Source organism: Staurois parvus, unplaced genomic scaffold (assembly GCF_062004578.1).
Source record: "Staurois parvus isolate SC_StPar_1 unplaced genomic scaffold, SC_StPar_1.0 ptg000525l, whole genome shotgun sequence".
Classification (NCBI taxonomy): Eukaryota; Metazoa; Chordata; class Amphibia; order Anura; family Ranidae; genus Staurois; species Staurois parvus.
Genome location: NW_028318321.1, coordinates 2,160,362 through 2,179,463, shown reverse-complemented (window position 1 = coordinate 2,179,463; position 19,102 = coordinate 2,160,362). Strand labels below are relative to the sequence as shown.

Genomic DNA, 19,102 nt, shown 5'->3' with positions numbered 1-19,102 from the left:
AGATGGAACCACAGAGCACAAAGAGAGACCAAGCATCTGACTAGCCTAAAAGTGTGGTGGAATATGAATATTCTTTGGCGGCTGTAGCTCCTTAAAAGAATAAAGTTTTGACTCAGCACCCACCAAAGAGGTGAGTTCTTTTTAACATTTTTTTTTGGATAGTGTTAACTTACTAAAGTTGTAGATAGAGAAGGACAGCTATATAAACATGGTAAATAAATTTAAACCCTGGGCAGAGGGTGGGGGTTGAACCTAGGGCCCCATTTCTGTAATGATGGTGTGCCATGCTATATAGTCTTAAGGTATAGGTAAGGTACCAGGGCACAGTATTCAATTACGTAAATATATCTAACACCTGGAAACAAAGAAATATAGGAACTGTCATTGCTGAATTCCTCTAAAGCAACTAGTTGCCAGGCCTCAATACTTTTCGAGTCAATGATCTGGGACAATTATGCAGGAAATTCAGAAATAAGTTAGAAGACCTGCTCTGTATGTTGGTTCTGTATCAGACACACCACATTGAAGCAAGAGGGTCAACATGACAGCCAAGCAAGTAGGATTTGCAGAATGGAAAGGCAGCAATGACAGGCTTTATGCTTTTTTCATGACATACTTTAAATTTAAATTTTTTTGTTTTTGTAGGTGACTCTATAATTGTAGGAAAAAGAAAAAGAAGAAGCCTTGGTGTTTGACAAGACCATCTTGGCAAGTGATTCCCAGGATCATCTGCTGCTTAATATGATGAGAGCCATAAACTAAAGCTGAAAGTACATCAATTTTGTTATTGTACACCCAGCAGTCCACATAGGATCTGGACACAGTGCTCTCCCACAAGGACATTTCAGAGCAACAACAAGCAATAATTTATATCAGCCACTCAACATTTTTTCTTCACTTTCCACCGATTCCATTAATACGGACATTGTCTATGACTTTGGAGAAAATGTAAAGTTGTGTAAAGATATTCATTATGTTTGTTAGTATATTCACTAGAAAAATTTGGAATTGTTAATGCCATAATACTTTAAAAGTCAATGGGCATTAAAATTGTTTTTTCTAAGCAGTGACCAGTGTAAGAGATACAGCCTGTAATTCCTACTGGGGATTGTGTATCAGTGAGGTGCCACAGATTTATCACACAGTGTTTAAACAATTTGTTTCATTGTGGTATTGATTATTATTACATTGGACGTTTTACTTAACTTGGAAGAAGACCAAGGATTTACCAAATATATATAATTATTGAATAATGAAAAACAATTCCATACTCACCCTAAAAATGTAACACAATTTTGTATACATGCCATGAGAAAACACGAATGTAACTCAGTACCTACTTCCTATGTTATCCACTCCAGTGCCATTATATGACATCAGAAACCACAGATGGGAAACACAGACCTTTAGATGTTATTGAACTAATAATTCCAGCAAACTTGTCAACACAAGGTTAAAGGACAAAGATACAGTTCAACAACAACCAAAGTTGCCTGAAATTCCCTGGCCAAACCAATCTGGGAACCCAACTTGTGTACAATGGCACTGGTACTATAAATGATACATTTGTCTTCCAATATATTTTCTTTATTGTTTTGTTTCTTTTATTCTTTAATACAGATATGGCTGTGAGTGTTATTTTATAATTAAACTTGTACATTTAAAAATGTTTTTTTTACAAACACATTTCAGTATCCATAGTATATCTTTTATATTTTTAAATATAATTTGAAACCTAAAAGTATTTGGCAGTTTCGGCCCATTAGGCAGAGGTTTAGAGAAAAGTTTACAAGATGTAGAGATAAAACAAGCCTGGTATATCCATGCACTAAGAAGGCCAACAGCCTGTTGTATTTATTGAACATATCGAATACAAAAAGAAGTCAATACTGACAATCTGTAGATATACCTATGAGGCACATGCATAGTTTAGTATCAGCTGAAGTCTCGAGATGCTGGACTTTATGAATATAGACAACACCAAAAACCTTGACTTGACAATAGAGGAATCGAGTAGATAATGAAAAGGGGAGAAGAGAGTACACAAAAACATTTAATTATGGATCAGAAAAATGGGTTCTCTAACAAAATAATTAGATATTTTCTTCACCGAATACACCAATACCAAATTCATGACCTTAGTATCCCACTTAACCATTAGGAATATTTTATTGATATTGTTATACTCACTTTGTTTCCAAAAATTTGGCAAATGAAATAGTACAGTAATATGAATCATTGCATATATGATCTTTTCTTATTTCTAAATGTACCATCCTATTCTATTGAAAGCATTCAGAGCTTTCAAATTGTCCAGATTATTTAGCAATTATCTATACAGCTGGCTGCCTGTGGGTCAAAAGTGGCTTTCTAAAAACTCACTCTTCTCTCAGCCAACTTTATTCAAAGCTCTTCTCTTGGCCCGCTACTCTCAATGGTTCACTACAGACTTTTCATTCCAACACACAGAGTTGTAGTTGAAATGAGTTCCTTTATGGAACTCTTTGGTCAAACACTACCTTAAAAAAAACCTGATCGATTAAAATACTCCTTTGGACATGGAAGAACAGTGCAAATACTTATACTGCATGTCAATAGGCTCACCCCATTTACAGATTCAGAAGAATCAACTCAAAGACACAGAAGCCATGATAAACAAAGGTTGCTTTAATAAAGGCCAATAGACTGTTCACTTTGCAAGGGAATTTTTCATTAGCTTATTGATTGTGGATAAAATTCACTTTGCAAAGCTTTTTGCTACATTGTTGGCTAAGGTCAGCAAAGCTTTACCATATTAATAAAAAAATTCCCTTGCAAAGTAACCAGCCTATTTGCCTTTAGTAAATCAACCCTATAGTCTCAAACCTCACCTCTAGTGTCAGCAACAAGACAAGGATTCTTTATGGAAATTTAGACAAGTTTAATAAGCTGTTAGACTTTACCTGTGCTGTGTGGAAATATTACCCCATAAATGTCTGGCACTGCCTCGGGACAGGTTGGACTACCACTGATTTAGAATATAAAAGAAAAATGAGTAGGAGAGACCTCACACAACATCATAAATAATATATAGGTTTACTGTAAAGTCATGAAAGGTAGTTCCTCCTGGTAAATGTAACAGTATAATGGATGAACCTGTATATTTCAGTAATTTTACGTTCATGTTTTTGTATTGATGAAACACATATGGTAAGTGAGTACTGTCCAGCTCTAGTCCTTGAGGTCCACATTCATGTTTTCCAGAAAGACCAGTTATTTCACTTCATTGATATTGCCTCTCTTTGTTATTAAAGGAATCCTAAAACATGGAAGAACTGAGATCTTTGAGGACTAAGTTGGATAGTGATGTAGTAAGTTATTGCCTTCAGCCATTCTTCTAGCAGCTGTTGTGTAAATGTACAGGCAAGAATTTATTGGAAAACCACAGTTATTGGGACATTCAGTTTGTCCAAAGATGTTAAAGTGTACTTGTTGTTTTTTCATGTTTAGCCATATTTTTTGGAACCAAGAATTGCTGCTGCTTGGTTCCAACAAACCAGTGTCCTCATACTTCAGTGATGTCATCAATTCCTGGATGATTGATTGTCCATGTGATATTGAATAATGGATTAGTCCCAGCATGGCTGCCTACACTGGGGTTGATTTACTAAAGGCAAATAGGCTGTGCACTGCAAGTGCACTGAAAGTGCAGTTGCTCTAAATCTGAGGGGAATATGCAAAGAAATAAAAAAACAGCATTTTTGCTTGCACATGACTGGATGAAAGTATTCAGAAGTGCTTTGCTTCATTTCAGAGCTTCCTGTACTTGCAGTGCACTTGAAGAGCACTTACAGTGCACAGTATATTTAACTTTAGTAAATCAACCCCACTGTGTTCACGCTGCAGGTCTGCATGAAAACTGGTTTGCTGTAGGTGATGAGAATCATTCAATAGATGTTTGACTTGTACTCTTACTTAACAGTTGCTTTACTTTGTGTGAGATTTGTAATTTGTAATGACATCAGACACATATGCACTTTGTGTAAAACAAAATAAAATAAATTTTTTAAATGGTGTTTGAGATCCTTAATATTTATATTTGCAACTTTTAATATTGGAATTTTCTAATATGAGGGCTGATCATTGCAAAAGTGTGCATAGGGCGTTCAAATTTCATATGTGGGTAGAGGAACACTTCCTCTGTAATAACTCTTCTTCTTTTTCATTGCAGGTAAATAATGGATTCCGAGCAGAAGCAAAGTGCTGTCATTGACTTTTCAACAAAGGAATGATGCAGGCTGGCCAACATCCACAGAAGGCTACAGAATATTTACAGACATTACGCCATTGACTAGAGTGACCAGTGACAAAACATTGCTCTTGTTGATGGTATCATCTCTGTAAACATTCCGCAGCATTCTGTGGATGCTGGACAGCCTGCACCCCTCCTTCATCAATGATCGCACGTTGCTTATGCTTGGAATCCATTATTTACATACAATGAAAATGAAGAAAAAGAGTTACCATGAAGCAGAGTTTCTCTACCAACATGTGAAGTTTGAAAGATCTACCCTCACCGACCACTTTATTAGGTACACCTGCTCAATAGCCTGCTAACACAAATTGCTAATCAGCCAATCACATGGCGGCAACTCAATGCATCTAGATGTGGTGAAGAAAAATTGCTGAAGTTCACACCAAGCATAGAATGGGGCAGAAAAGGGATTTAAGTGACTTTGAATGTGGCATGGTTGTTTATGTCAGACGGGCTGGTCTGAGTAGTTCAAAACTGCTGATCTACTGGGATTTTCATGCACAACCATTTCTAAGGTTTACAGAGAATGGACCGAAAAAGGAGAAAATATCCAGTAAGTGGCAGTTGTGTGGACGAAAATGCCTTGTTGATGTCAGAGGTCAGAGGAAAAAGGGAAGACTGGTTTGAGATGACAGAAAGGCAACAGTATTTCAAATAACCACTCGTTACAACCAAGATACCATCTCTGAATGCACAACATGAACCTTGAAGCAGATGGTCTACAGCAACAGAAGACCACACCAGGTGCCAGAGTACCCATGTTCTGATGATTGCTTCCAACAGGATAATGCACCATATCACAAAGCTTAGATCATCTCAAACTGGTTTCTTGAACATAACATAATAGGGTTTATTTATACTGTGCACTTCAAGTGCTCTGCAACTGCAGTTGCTTTATATCCGAGGGGAAGCTCTGAAATGAGGCGAAGCTCTGCTGATTTCTTTCATCCAATCATGTGCAAGCAAAAATTATGTTTTTTATTTTCCTAGCATGTTCCGCTCAGATCTACAGTAACTGTACTTTCAATGCACTTCCAAGTGCACTTGAGTGCTCTTGCAGCGCACAGCCTATTTGCCTTTAGTAAATCAACCCCAATTAGTTCACTATACTCCAATGGCCTCCATAGTCACCAGATCTCAATCCAATAGAGCACTTTTGGGATGTGGTCGAATGGGAAATTCGCATCATGGATGTGCAGCCGACAAATCTGTAGTGTTCCCAACACCTTCTTAAAACCTTGTTGAATCTATGCCATGAAGAATTAAGGCAGTTCTGAATGGGGTCCAACCCAGTACTGGCAAGGTGTACCTAATAAAGTGGTCAGTGAGTGTATGTAAGTTGATAAAAAAAGTTATGTCCACTTTTCTATTACTTTTGGTACAGCCTTTGTACATTCTAGTAGTATTCAACTCTCAGTATGTTTAGCCTTACACACTGAGTATGATAAAATAAACATTCCCCAGTGAACATATAGTTCAAATTCTCCCCCAGCACTTGCAGTTTACAACTTCCAATGCTGTTCTCTGCTGGCTCCTGCTCTCCAAGCACTACTTTCCTGAATGTCTAGTTCACAGGAAAAAGTTAACAGTGAACAGTGCAGTCTAGAGCCAGTCTGTTTGGAGAATGTTGGGTGAAGAATGCAAGTGTAGGGGAGTGCCCTGACATCCTAACCTATGAGGCTGTGTGTTTCTATTGATAGGCAGAGTGTAGGGAGACACTATTTCTTGCATACAAGGGTGGTTCCATAGGATGCTGCAACAGAAATAAGCCACCCTGAGACAGGAGACCTGGGAGAGCATTCATAGCACCAGCTTAAATTATAACATAAGCAAGGTTTTTCGAGATAAAAGAAGCTGCATACTCAGTAGAAATGTGCATGTTGGAAATGTTTATTTTGTTTTGGATGCATTCATTCATTGAAGAATTTTGTTCCATCATATTCATCATGTCGAACAGATTAGTTTTTGGAATTTGTTTAATATCTTCAGCATTCGTTTTGTATATTGGTTAGTCCAGCTGGATTTTAAAAATGTTGCAGTTTTTCTGAAAGATTAATATATATTCAATATATTATCAAATTGGACGATTCAATATTTTTGGACGCTAGTCCAACCCACCAAGAGAAATGGCATGAGCTGACTGGACAATATCGGCTGGTGTCATGTGCATCTCAATAACGGAACAAAATTCAGATTCATTTGTTATCTAAATCTGAATTATCGAACGAATTTGAAAATTAAATTAATTTGCACATGGGCCCAAACTACTATCGCATCTTGTGACATCATCCGAATTAAACAAATGCATTTGTTAATTGCATTATAACTTTTTTTGGATTATTGACCTTCGTTACTAGGTCTATTCAAAGATTTGTATACATCCAAATCTCCAAAAACCAATCAAAACAAAATGCACATGCCTAATACTTAGTGAGTGAATAAATCAGCTGCCAAAATTGCTTAAAAAAACTGAATTTTTGTATATCACTTTAACGAGAACTAAAACCGCTTAGCCTACTTACTTTGTACACAGTGACATTTGCAACAGTTCTTTTACCCAAAAATATTAATTTATTACTGTACAACAAGCAGGAGTCTAACAGACACATATAAAGCTCAGCAACATCATTTGTAAAACTCTTTCATTACATATACTTTCTGCATATGGCCTAACGTAAAGAAGAACTTCATTAACATAGTCACTGAGCATAAAGAGTGCAGTGGTCAGGAAGATGAAATACAGTACAAAGCTCAGTGTATATAGATCAGGAGTGTGGAACTCATTGTAACACACTGAATGCTACTATCCTGTGAAACAGGCATGACCAGAAATGTGTGGACTTGCACAGAGAACACCAGGCACAAATATAGTGTAAAATAATGTGATTTATTAAAGATACAATAAATAGACAATAATATAAACACACCTGCAATATACCAAAATCTAATGAATGAAGTGCTAACAATGAACAAACTAACTAAACCAACTAAATAACTATACAACCCCTGGCAAAAAGTATGGAATCACCACTCTTGGAAAATGTTCATTAAATTGTTTATTTGTGTAGAAAAAAAACAATCACAGACATGTCTCAAAACTATTTTAATTTAACACTTGAACATTCTGGCTTTCAGAAACACTTAAAAAATTAAAAAAAATAAACCTGTAGTCAGTTGCAACTGTTTATTGCAGATCATGCAGAGGAAATCACTCAATTCTGAGGAAAATGTTATGGAATGATCATGTACCTTGCAGTTCTAAAACAAACATCTGCATCAGATTACATCTGCTAATTAGTCTGCAGTTACAAAATGTGCTTGCACACCTTGGTGAGCTGTTGCACCAAGCTGACTGACATGAATCATGGCTCCAACACAGGGGCGGACTGACAACTCATGGGGCCCCCGGGCAATAGGGGATCATGGGGCACCTGTGTCCTTGCCCAAACTCAAAAAAGCCTATGAAAAAAGTACCAGGGGCATCTCATGGGGCCCCCTACTGACCCCGGGCCCACGGGTAGTGCCCGAGTTTCCAAATGGTCAGTCTGCTCCTGCTCCAACACGACAGATGTCAGTTGAAACAAAGAAGAGGAATATAAAACTTTTTCAAGAAGGTAAATCATCACGGAATGCTGCAAAAGATGTTGGTTGTTCCCAGTCAGCTGTGTCTAAAATCTGGACCAAGCACAAATCAAATGGGAACGTTGTAAAAGGGAAGCGTACTGGTAGACCAAGGAAGACATCACAGCATCAAGATAGAAAACTTAAAGCAATATGCCCTGAAAATGCACAACAAAACAAATGAGGAACAAATGGGCAGAAGCTGGAGTCAATGTCTGTGACCAAACTGTAACTGTAACAGAAAAGCGAAAGAGAAACCATCATTAACACCTAAACAGAAAAAAACAAGGTTACAGTGGGCTAAAGAAAAGCAGTCATGGACTGTGGATGACTGGATGAAAGGGATATTCAGTGATGAATCATGAATCTGCATTGGGCAGGGTGATGATGCTAGAACTTTTGTTTGGTGCAGTTCCACTGAAATGTTTAAAGACGACTGCCTGAAGAAAACATGCACATTTACACAATCATTGATGATATGGGGTTGCATGTCAGGTAAAGGTACGGGAGAGATGACAGTCATTAAATCTTCAATGAACGCACAAATTTTTATTGAAATTGTGGATACTTTTCTTATTCCATCAATCGAAAGGATGTTTGGTGATGATGACATCATTTTTCAGGATGATAATGCATCTTGCTATAGGGCAAAAGCCATGAAAACTTTCCTTCAAGAAAGATATATAATGTCAATGGTATGGCCTGCAAAAAGTCTGGACCTCAATCCAATTGAAAAACTATGGTGGTAATTAAAGAAAATGGTCCATGACAAGGCTCCAACCTGCAAAGCTGATCTGGCAACTACAATAAGAGAAAGTTTGAGCTGGATTGATGAAGAATACTCTTTGTCGACAGTTCTTCAGAGAATGCAAGCTGTTATAAAAGCCAGAGGTGGTGCAACAAAGTACTAGCTGTGTACTGTAGTGTTTTACTTTTCATGGTTCCACAATATTTTCCTCAGAATTGAGTGATTCCATATTTTTTTTCCTCTGATTGATCTGCAAAAACAGTTGCAACTGACTACAGTTTTCTTTCTTTTTAATTTGTTTTGTGATTTTTAGTAATTTAGTCATTTTGGTGATTTAGTAATTTTGTTCCAGAAGGTTGGAACGTTAAATAAAAATTGTTTTGAGGCATGTCTGTGATTCATTTTTTTCTACACAATTAAACAATTGAATGAACATTTTCCAAGAGTGGCGATTCCATACTTTTTGCCCGGGGTTGTATATACAGACAGTAGGATATGGCTGTACAGCTTCGAGGGAGCAGGTAGCAAGCCAGGACAGGGAGAGGGTACATGGGAACAGGAACAAGCAGGCAGGTGAGAATCAGGATCAGGAGCAGCGTACAGGTACAAGGTTCACAGATCAGGGACACTTTGGCAGAACACCAAGGCAAGGAGGAATAGCACAGGAAGAACTAAATACCCTCCCAGCAACCCGCCTCAGATGATGACTAATTACTAATTGCTGCTGGCTGCTGAGAGACACCACTGGTGAACTACAATCTACAGGTCTGGGAGATACAGTCCCATCGACAGATGAACCCATTCCTGAAACTCATAAAGCACAGTGCACAGGGGTCAGGTGGTGTTGCCTTCCCACTTCCCCTTTGTAGCTATAACAGCTTTCAACCTGCTTTCCATAGATGTGTCTATGGCAATTTGTGCAGCTTCAGCCAAAAGAGCATTTGTGTGGTTAGGTGATAATGTTGTTTGAGAAGACCTGACTCGCTTTCAGCATTCCTATTCATTTCAAATGTGTTCAGTAGGGTTGGGGTCAGGGCTCTGTGTAGGCTACTAAAGTCCTCAGTAGACTTTTTGAACCATGTCTTTATGGATCTGAGTTTGTGAATAGTGGTACAGTCATGCTGGAACAAAAAAGGATCAACCCCAAACTGTTGCCACAATGCTAACACCACACAATTATCTACATTGTCTTTGTATGCTATAGCATTAACAGTATCCTTCACTGGACACCTAAACTTAATAATTTTGAGGCATGTCCACATACTTTTGGCCATAAAGCAGGAGTTATGGTCAGATGCTGGTAAACTTTGGACATAAAGTTTATGTAATCCACTCCAGTCAAAGCACAGACAGCTCTTTGTGAGGAGTGGGAGTGCTTGCTTCCTTTAATCTGTGCTATGCAAACTCCTTGACCTTTGCTTGCCAAAATTAACCATATTCAAACTCCCAAGGTAGATTTACATCTGGTTGGTGGCTCTAAAGATCTAACACTACACAGATCTACACTAAGGGTGTAACACACTACACTTTTACTGTTTGCAGGATGTTGATTAACAAACTTGAGTATAGCTAGGTAGTGTTAAACGTGTATGCTGAAGGCAGGACTGTTGTGCACAGACAGTCTGAAAGCAGACTATATCTCCCAGAGGAGCTGGTAAAAGGGTGGGAGCAGGGGCAGACTGACCATTTGGAAACTCGGGCACTGCCCGAGGGCCCGGGGTCAGTAGGGGGCCCCATGAGATGCCCCTGGTACCTTTTTCATAGGCTTTTTTGAGTTTGGGACACAGGAGCCCCATGATCCCCTATTGCCTGAGAGCCCCATGAGTTGTTAGTCCGCCCCTGGTGGGAGCCTTTATAACCAAAAGCCAGAGAACTTCCTGGAGGGAGGAGAAAGACTGTGTGAGATGGAAGACATGTGCTGGATGCTGGTTCAAGACTCAGAGTTCTCAAGCCAGATCGGGTTGCATCAGAGAGTCGGAAGGAATGAGTACAGGTAGTTGCCATTGCTGACAAGCAGGAGAGCTGACCCTGCAGGCAGGCAGACCGTATCATTTCCCATTCTCAGAATGACCAAGAGGACAAGGGGGCCCCCCCAACCAAGAAATCGTTCTTCACTCTGCTCAGACTACAGACTTGGTGAGAGAGTTCTACAACTTAAACTATTTTCAGTTACCAGATATCCTGTTGTTTTCTCAGTCAAATCAGTACAGTACACTTTGCATCACAGTCTACCACCTGAAACACAGAACTCTTTACCCAATTCAGTACAGCTTCAGTATCCCCCACCCCCATTGTTCTAAACACAGGACTATTTCTGCAGCACGTTTCTTTATGGACAGTGACACTGGTAATACTTCATCTCCAACATTTCATAGCCTTAAAGGAGCTTGCTTCATCAAGTCAATTCCCTACCTATTGGAATACAAATTCTATTGGAGTCTACTCCCACCCCTTCCTCATCTATACTGATCCTTGCCTTTACCTACTTCCACTAAGGGACCCTTTCTCTAACTTTGCTACCATCAGTCAAGAGAAACATTTTCCTATTATTGTACTTTTCCTTCTTCAATAAATCTTGCTCTCAAACAAAAAAGGAGAGCTGACCCTGCAGGCAGACAGACCATGCCCATTAAGGTCGAGACCTTAATGGGCACCAACTAGGGCCCCAACAAGCGCACAGAAAAGTTGTTTTCTTTTATATAATGGGGTGATTTAAAGGAGACATGAGCATCTGTATATTCCTCTCCTAGTTAAACCCTGTTCCCAGACAACTGAGAACCCAAAAGTCAGATAGCCTAAATTTGTAATAGCCTATTACAGCTCATTTTTGGGAAAGATATCTCAGTGTAGGGATTGTCATTTAAACTCTGATCCTGCAGGACATTTTGGGTTTCTTCTAAGGTAGTACTCTGTTTGATTACTTGGCTGAGCTTTGCAGAGTGTCTAAAGGCTTTTTGTGCTTGGACTATTTATTTTGCTTTGATCTTAATACAATCAAAATATTAGTTCTCTTTAAACCGTGTGATTACTTTGTGTTCCAGGACCAGGGGATTCTCTCGGTCAAGGGTTTACGGTGGTGTCAGCAGGGGTCGTGCTTCCAAACCAGGCTCAGAACAGACAGGGAACCCAAAAAGATTCAGCGGCTCTTAAGGGTGTAGCACTAAATTAGTACTAAAGTTGATACTCCAGCTTTCTGTATACAAGCCCAATTCTACAAAAGTTGGAATGCTGTGAAAAATCTACATAAAAACAGAATGCAATGATTTGCAAATCTCATAAACCTGTATATTTTTACAAAAGAAAACAGAAAACATATCAAATGTTTAAACTTAGAAAATGTACTATTTTAAGAATAAAATAAGATAGTTTCAAAATTGTTGACATCTCAAAAAAGTTGGGAAAGGGCCATGTTTACCACGGTTTAGCATCTTGTGCCACTCTTGACTGATATAGAATTCTAATTGCTGAACAATCCTGGGTCTTCTTTGTCATATTTTTAATTTTAAGATGCACCAAATATTTTCAATTGGTGAAAGGTCTGGGATACAGGCAGGCCAGTTAAGCACCCAGACTCCTCTAATATGAAGTCACATTGCTGTCATAGATGCAGAATGCCACAATAGAAAACACATCAAATGTTTAAACTGAGAAAATGTATCATTTTAAGAAAAAAAAACATAACTATCTGATGGAAATGTGTGATTCGCATTGACTTGGCAGTGTGCCTCAGGGTAGTACCATTGCCAGCACAGAGGTGTGTGTACAGCATCGCCCCCTCTGTGCAGATTGGACAGATCACCGGAGCTTGAAACTAGATGTATCATCTGGAGTTTATAGCAGTGTGAGCCTTCCGCATATCGGACCGGGCGTGTGTTCCAGCACAGGAGGGGAAATTTAAGGTTTTCAGAGCAAGTGTTAAATACATAATAGAATAATAAAAAAATATGAGCAGATTATTCTCTCTGGCTCTGCTTCACTGCACATTTGTAATTAAGGTAATTTGTGCATATCCGTCTACTGACATCATACATTATATACAGTGATATATTTGTGCATGGCAGTACTAGGGCCCTTTACATTCTTTATGCATTTTTTTAATGTATGGTTTTATTTTTCATGTAGCACCCACCTAGTTTAGCTATGGGGAGCTAGGTCCTAATGGTTAGACAGGAGCTGAGTAGCAGCTCAGGTGTAATAGCCAGAGGGGTCAAATTGTGGTCAGGGCTGAGAGGCTCTGAAGGTCAGCCCCTCTGGAATTTCCCCCTGCTCTAAGGATTTTGGAGAAATCCTTACAGGCAGTGGGTGGATATGAGGAGTGGCTAGCTGCACTCTTGAGGGGTCCTAGCCAATCAGCAACAAGAGGTTGGCAAGGGGCTGGACACCCTTAAAAGTGTTGGAGCCTGATCAGAGGCAGGTGTGTGGAGTGTGGGAGAGGAGTCGAGTGGAAGATGTGAGGCTGAGAACTGGAGGCTGCCAGGAGGCCTAATGGGAGGGGGCCTGCCTGCGAGCCTGGAGTTGAAAAGGTGGAAAGCTTGGAACTCACTGTTCCCCTGAGTGAGTACAACCTGTATGGCAGGGAAGGAGCGGCCCACCTGATAGCCAACCCACAAGTGGTACAGGAGATGATCTGAATGAGTACAGCTGCACCCCTTGGGTGGATAGGGTATAGGAGCACTCTGGTGGGAAACCAGATTAGCCCCTAACTAGTGAGTGTTCACCTTTTAAAGGGACAGGAGTCAGATCCCATGCTCAGGAAAACCTCCAGATTGCTGGGTGAAGAGGAGAATTTCATTTATGGTCTGGGGTAGTACATGGAGGAGATGCTGGCTAGCTCTCCAACAGAGACTGTGCTACAGATAAAGCTTGTGAGTAATTCCAGAAAGTTTGTCCTCAATTGTTGGTTCCGTTGGGCATCCTATACCCCCTTTACCCTATCCCAGTTCTAAATCCCCTAAATAAGACAACAAAACAAAACAAGGACTGATTTCTGACTTTGGATGCAAGCTTGTGTATAGAATGTGGATTGCTTGACTGTGGGGGGAACCAATTCATTAGCAACTCCTGAGAGAATAGTGCTACATTTATGATTTGTGGTTTTGTGTGTCTTAAAATACTGTATAACATTGTATGAATATGTATGAGTTCATTATGGTGAATTTTTTTCCTCTGCCATCTGATTGGTAAATAACTGTTAGCCCTGTGATTCAATTTCTGAAGTACCTGATGAGCATAATTAACCCAGCCCCTTGCTAATTAGAATTGGAGCCAGTGGTCATAGTTCTAATACATAGATTATATATCATAACACATGGAGCGCAGCAGATATTTAGCTCTGAGGAAGAGGGGGCACCGTCGAAATGCGTCAGTATTTGCAAGCCTTTGTGCAACCATCCCAGCCCATCTGGGGGCATGAACAACAGTTCTGGTTGTTTCCTACCTGATATTTGTGATGAGCCTGTTTTTATTGTCCATTTGTTAATATAATCATATACTATTATCACCCTCTTTTGCCTTTTCACATCTCATTATATGGTGCCAGCATAGTTCCAGGACCACCATTTGGCAGAGTCAGCTACATGAAACCAGTGATCTGTTTAGCTATCTATAAGGGTGGCATTCTGTCCACCACTGTACGGAAGCAATTTTTCCCAATGCATCTACTACATTTAAGGGCTAGTAAGCACAACATATTACATTTTTGTTTTTTAGGTCTAGATACGCTGTAATAATTGGAATAGATAAAATATCAAATGTTACAGAATATCACAAAATTCATCTAAAATGTTTTCACTCTAGCCCAGGGGTAGGCAACCTGCGGCTCTCTAGCTGTTCTGGAACTACATTTCCCATGAGGCATTGCAAAGATTACAAAACTGACAGTTACAGCTATGACTTGCAGAGGCATGATGGAACTTGAAGTCCTGCGGCTCTCAGGTTGCCTAACCCTGCTCTAGCCTAATAATGAAAGAACACTAAAACAAATGAAAAAAGATTTCTGCATACTCACCTACTCAGGGTGTAGCACTAAAGCAGATTCTAATATTGACATCAAATCGACCATTCCAGAACTATCTGTGAAAGGTTCATCTTCGTACATATCTAGCCTGACAACTGTAAAGGTTACTCTGGCATTTCCAATGATAATGTCCATATTGTACAGGACTGCTAGTAATGAAAGGTTTTTGCTTGACATTTATATCCTGAACCTGAACACTTTAGGATACAATATCTATGTAAGTGATTTACAGTGTAATGGAGTAAAACGTTTGGGTTCCAGTGCACTAGATAGAACTGAATTGAATACAAAATAAAACATTTACATAATAAAAATTGAATGGTTTACATTCTGCTGAGGTATTTACCTATTTTCACACATTCCACCCAGCAGATGTGAAATTTAAGTTTAAAATATCAATTCTTTTATTCAGTATATTGCTTCTTGTGTGCATTTATGAAAAGTATATCCACCTATTAGCATGAGTGTTGCCAAACTCCTTGTGCACAGGCCCAGGTCTCTGACATCATGCCCAGGGTCTAGCAATGCCTCTGCTCTGTATCACACCAAAATGAATTATGTACAAAGGAATAAACACTTAAATGCTGGTAGGGACAGGCAGGGTAATACTCACCTCATGTTGTGTGCATAGTTCTTGCATGATGTTACTCAGCAGAAACCCAGGGGGGTGGTAGGCCAGGGGCAGGAAAACTGCGGCCTTCCAGCAGTTGCAGAAATACAAGTTCCATGACGCCTCTACCTCTGGGATTCATGCTTGTAACTGTCAGTCTTGCAATGCTTCATGGGACATGTAGTTCCACAACAGCTGGAGGGCTGCAGTTTGCCCAACCCTGTGGTAGACATAGGTGTGAGACCTGGGCATCTTCTCTTAGGTAAGTATTTAATGACACTAATGATCTGCTGTACTTTGTGCCCACTGACCGCCCTCTTGAGAAGGCATTCATAGGTGGCCACCAACAAACAGAGGCAATTACCACTGACCACTAATGAACAGAGGCACTTACTGCTGATCTCCAACAAACAGGGGCGCTTTATCACTTACCACCATTGTTTAAGGGGCTCTCACCGCTGGTCACTGTTGTAAGGGAGAGCTTTACTACTTACCGCTGTCATAAAGAGTGCTTCACCACTTACCATAACTGTATAAGGGGCTACCCAATAACAATCAAAAAAGGGGGAGCTTCATAACTGCTGAACAACAACACAGGGCACTTCCTACTGTCCATCAGCACAGCATAAATGGGCATTTTCCACTGGCCACTAATATAAAGAGGCCCTACACTGACCATTTTGTATAGTGCATACCCCAGACACACTTCAGATTAATGCATTCGGTAAGCTGTGCTGTGCATTACATACTAATGACTGCTGCAGCCTGCTCTACATTACATAGTCCTGACTGCTGAACACTACATGTTGCACATTACATAATCTTAACCTAAGTATTCTTCAATAGTTGCTTCTTGCTAATTAATCTCCAATTGTTTTATTGAAGACCTTCTCCAGATTGGCTCAGACACTGGGGTTGAGTTACTAATAGCCTGTTCATTTTGCAAGGGAAGTAGAATCTTCCCCATATCTTAGTGAATGTGGTGAAAATAATACACAATAATGTACAGAGCAAATAAAAAAACAGCATTTTTGCTTGCACCTGGATTGGATTGGATTGGATGATGGAAGTCAGCAGAGCTTCACTTCATTCAGTAAACCATGAGAAAAAATTATTTCCAAAGTGCATCTTGCCTTGCAAAGTGAATATTCTATTTACCTTCAGTAAATCAACCCCAATATGTGAATTCTATGTGTACATGCTATGAGTATAAACACATGTGTAATAGAAGAGATTTGTTTTTCTAAAAGTATCCTTTGTGCTGAGGTTTATGTTTGTCTGTAAGACTTTTGTTTTTGGCACAGTAACTAAGGCATATTTTGGAGGTGCAAGAAATGTGATTTATGTAAGTAATGTATACAGTAATTAGGCTTATGGGTTGTGTTCTTTTTTGCAATCCCCCTTTAAGCCACTTTCACTGTTTTGGATGATCTCTTCACACTGATCATTTGGCTTGATGAGTCCCAGTCCTTGAAGCGTGTTTCACAGTTCTAGCAACACCATTGACAGTTATTATCAACTCATGTTGTGGCTATGGGATTGTTTTATTAAACTCACTATTCAAATTATAGTCTACAGTCAATCTTTCTAAATGAATTTTAGATTTACAAAACTATGTAAATATGTAACATGCATGAAGAGCTTAAAGTGGTTGTAAAGGTTAAAGTTTTTTTTACCTTAATGCATTCTCTACATTAAAAGGGAAGTTTGGGGTTTCTTTTCTCCAAATAATGCTTAGCTAGGTGGATGCACCTGTCTCCCGCTGGCTCTAAGTGTGAGAACTCAGCAATCTAATGAATGCTGATCGCTGAGTTCCCACCGCCACTGTGAGCAGAGAGTGTCACCACTGTCTGCCCTGAACATCACCCTCCTGCGCTCACTGGAGCGCTGGGCTGTGAAGGGGGAGGGAGCAGCTGGCTTAGGCTCTCAGCAGATTGCTGAAAGGCTGATCCAGGTGGTGCTCCAGACTCTGGGGTGGATCCCGACTTTAAAGTTCCCCCCAATCTTGATCCAGCTCTGCTCTCTCTCTCACAGGGATTGAGGCAACAGTGGGAGCCATTGGCTCCTGCTGCTGTCAATTAAATCCTGTGAGGAGGGAACAAAGGGCAGGGCAAAGTCACACTGCGTGTGTCAACAGAGCCACAAAGCCCAGCTCTCAACCAAACCTGCACATGTGACACCATAGGAAGTGGCATCCTATGGTGGCACACAGAGAAGAGGAGGAGCCCAGAGAGCTGGCAGGGGATCCCAGAAGGGGAGGATTGATCGGGGCTGCTCTGTGCAAAATCATTGCACAGAATAGGTAAGTATAACATGCTTGTTATTTAAAAATAAAAACTTAAACCTTTACAACCACTTTAGGAATGTCTGAATACTTATACTTCAAAGTTATCTATTTTATATCTCAGCCTATATTTAAAATTGGCTTACTCTATAATGCTGCCATATCTCTTTTCTTTACTTCTCTCTGACTTCTCTTCTTCATTGCAGCTTGTTTTTTGTATCATTACTTTCCAATCATTAGCTATCTTTTTCTTTCTGTTATCCTTGCTGCATCTTAGGCTGCCTATTTGTGTTAGGCTCAGTATTACTTTTTAAGCCTAATATTTGATATCTATTTCCTTCTAAAACATGGTTTTCATTAATTTCCTCTTTTTTGACAACTCTCTAATTTTTCTCACTTCCACTTTATACAGATCGCCTTGTTTCTATAACCAAGTTGCCTCTTTTTTTTTTCACAATTTCAAATACTGCAGAATTCAGCATTAATATATATAAAGTGCATGTGGTCCCTAAACCACTCCCAACACATTTAGCCATCTAGGTGGCTTCATCAGGGGAAAGTAAAGTGTGTATAGTGTGTATCTACTAAGCATTTCAAACAGAGGATTACTAAAGCAATTTCAAAATGCTCTAATTTAGCACTTTGTATGCAAAAAAAACAAACACTTGCTGTATTGTATAAACACAACATATTTAGTTGTAAATTAAAAACACCACATACAAAAGAAGCATAATTCAGTGTAGATAAGACACCCACTAAAGCAGCTTTTTAGAGCTATATCAAATACTGCGCAAGCATTTTAGGCAGGTATGAAGAAATGCTATAAAGTAAAAATGCTTTAAAAAATATATATTTTAATTGTTTATTGTTATCAAATTACAAAATGCACAGTGATCGAACAGAAGAACAATCTAAATCAAATCAATATTTTGGTGTGACTACCCCTTGGCTTCAAACCAAATCAGTTTCATATGTAGGTTCAAACACAATCATTAACTGAAGACTGAGCACAGCAACAAGACACAGCATTGTCATACTGCATCAGCAAGGTCTCTCCCAGGAAAAGATTTCAAAGCAGACTGGGGTTTCTTTTGAAGAAGCACAATGAAATGGGCAACCCTCAAGGGCCTTCTTCTGTCCATGAACATGAAGGCCTTTGATCATGTAGCCTGGGACTACTGTATAGGGTTGAGGTCAGGGGAGGACTGACAGCTCATGGGGCCCCCGGGCAATAGGGGATCATGGGGCCCCTGTGTCCTTGACCACACTCAATTAAGCCTATAAAAGGTACCAGGGACATTTCATGGGGCCCCCTACTGACCCTGGGCCCTTGGGAAGTGCCCAAGTGCTCTAATGGTCAGTCCGCCCCTGGTTGACGTGTTGAGGGCCATAGGTCTATGCTCAGTGATGTGTGCCAGGATTCTTGCCCTCTATTCGAACCCGTTGGCCAAGGTCAAGGTAAATGGCTACTACTCTGACACTTTCCATGTTTGTAATGGGACAAGACATGGATGTCCCTTGTCTGCCTT

General features: G+C 39.8%; 1 protein-coding gene across 2 annotated transcripts in view; it reads left to right on the top strand.

Annotated features, from left to right (window-relative positions):
* The window catches only part of COL17A1 (collagen type XVII alpha 1 chain), an 81,074-nt gene extending 77,024 nt beyond the window's left edge, over positions 1-4,050 (top strand). For both annotated transcript variants that reach the window (XM_089690271.1, XM_089690272.1), the window contains exon 57: positions 646-4,050. In XM_089690271.1, coding sequence (XP_089546397.1) covers positions 646-695 — 50 coding nt within the window. In that variant the 3' untranslated portion in view covers positions 696-4,050. The remainder of the gene's footprint in view (positions 1-645) is intronic.
* The last annotated feature ends 15,052 nt before the right edge of the window (positions 4,051-19,102 follow it).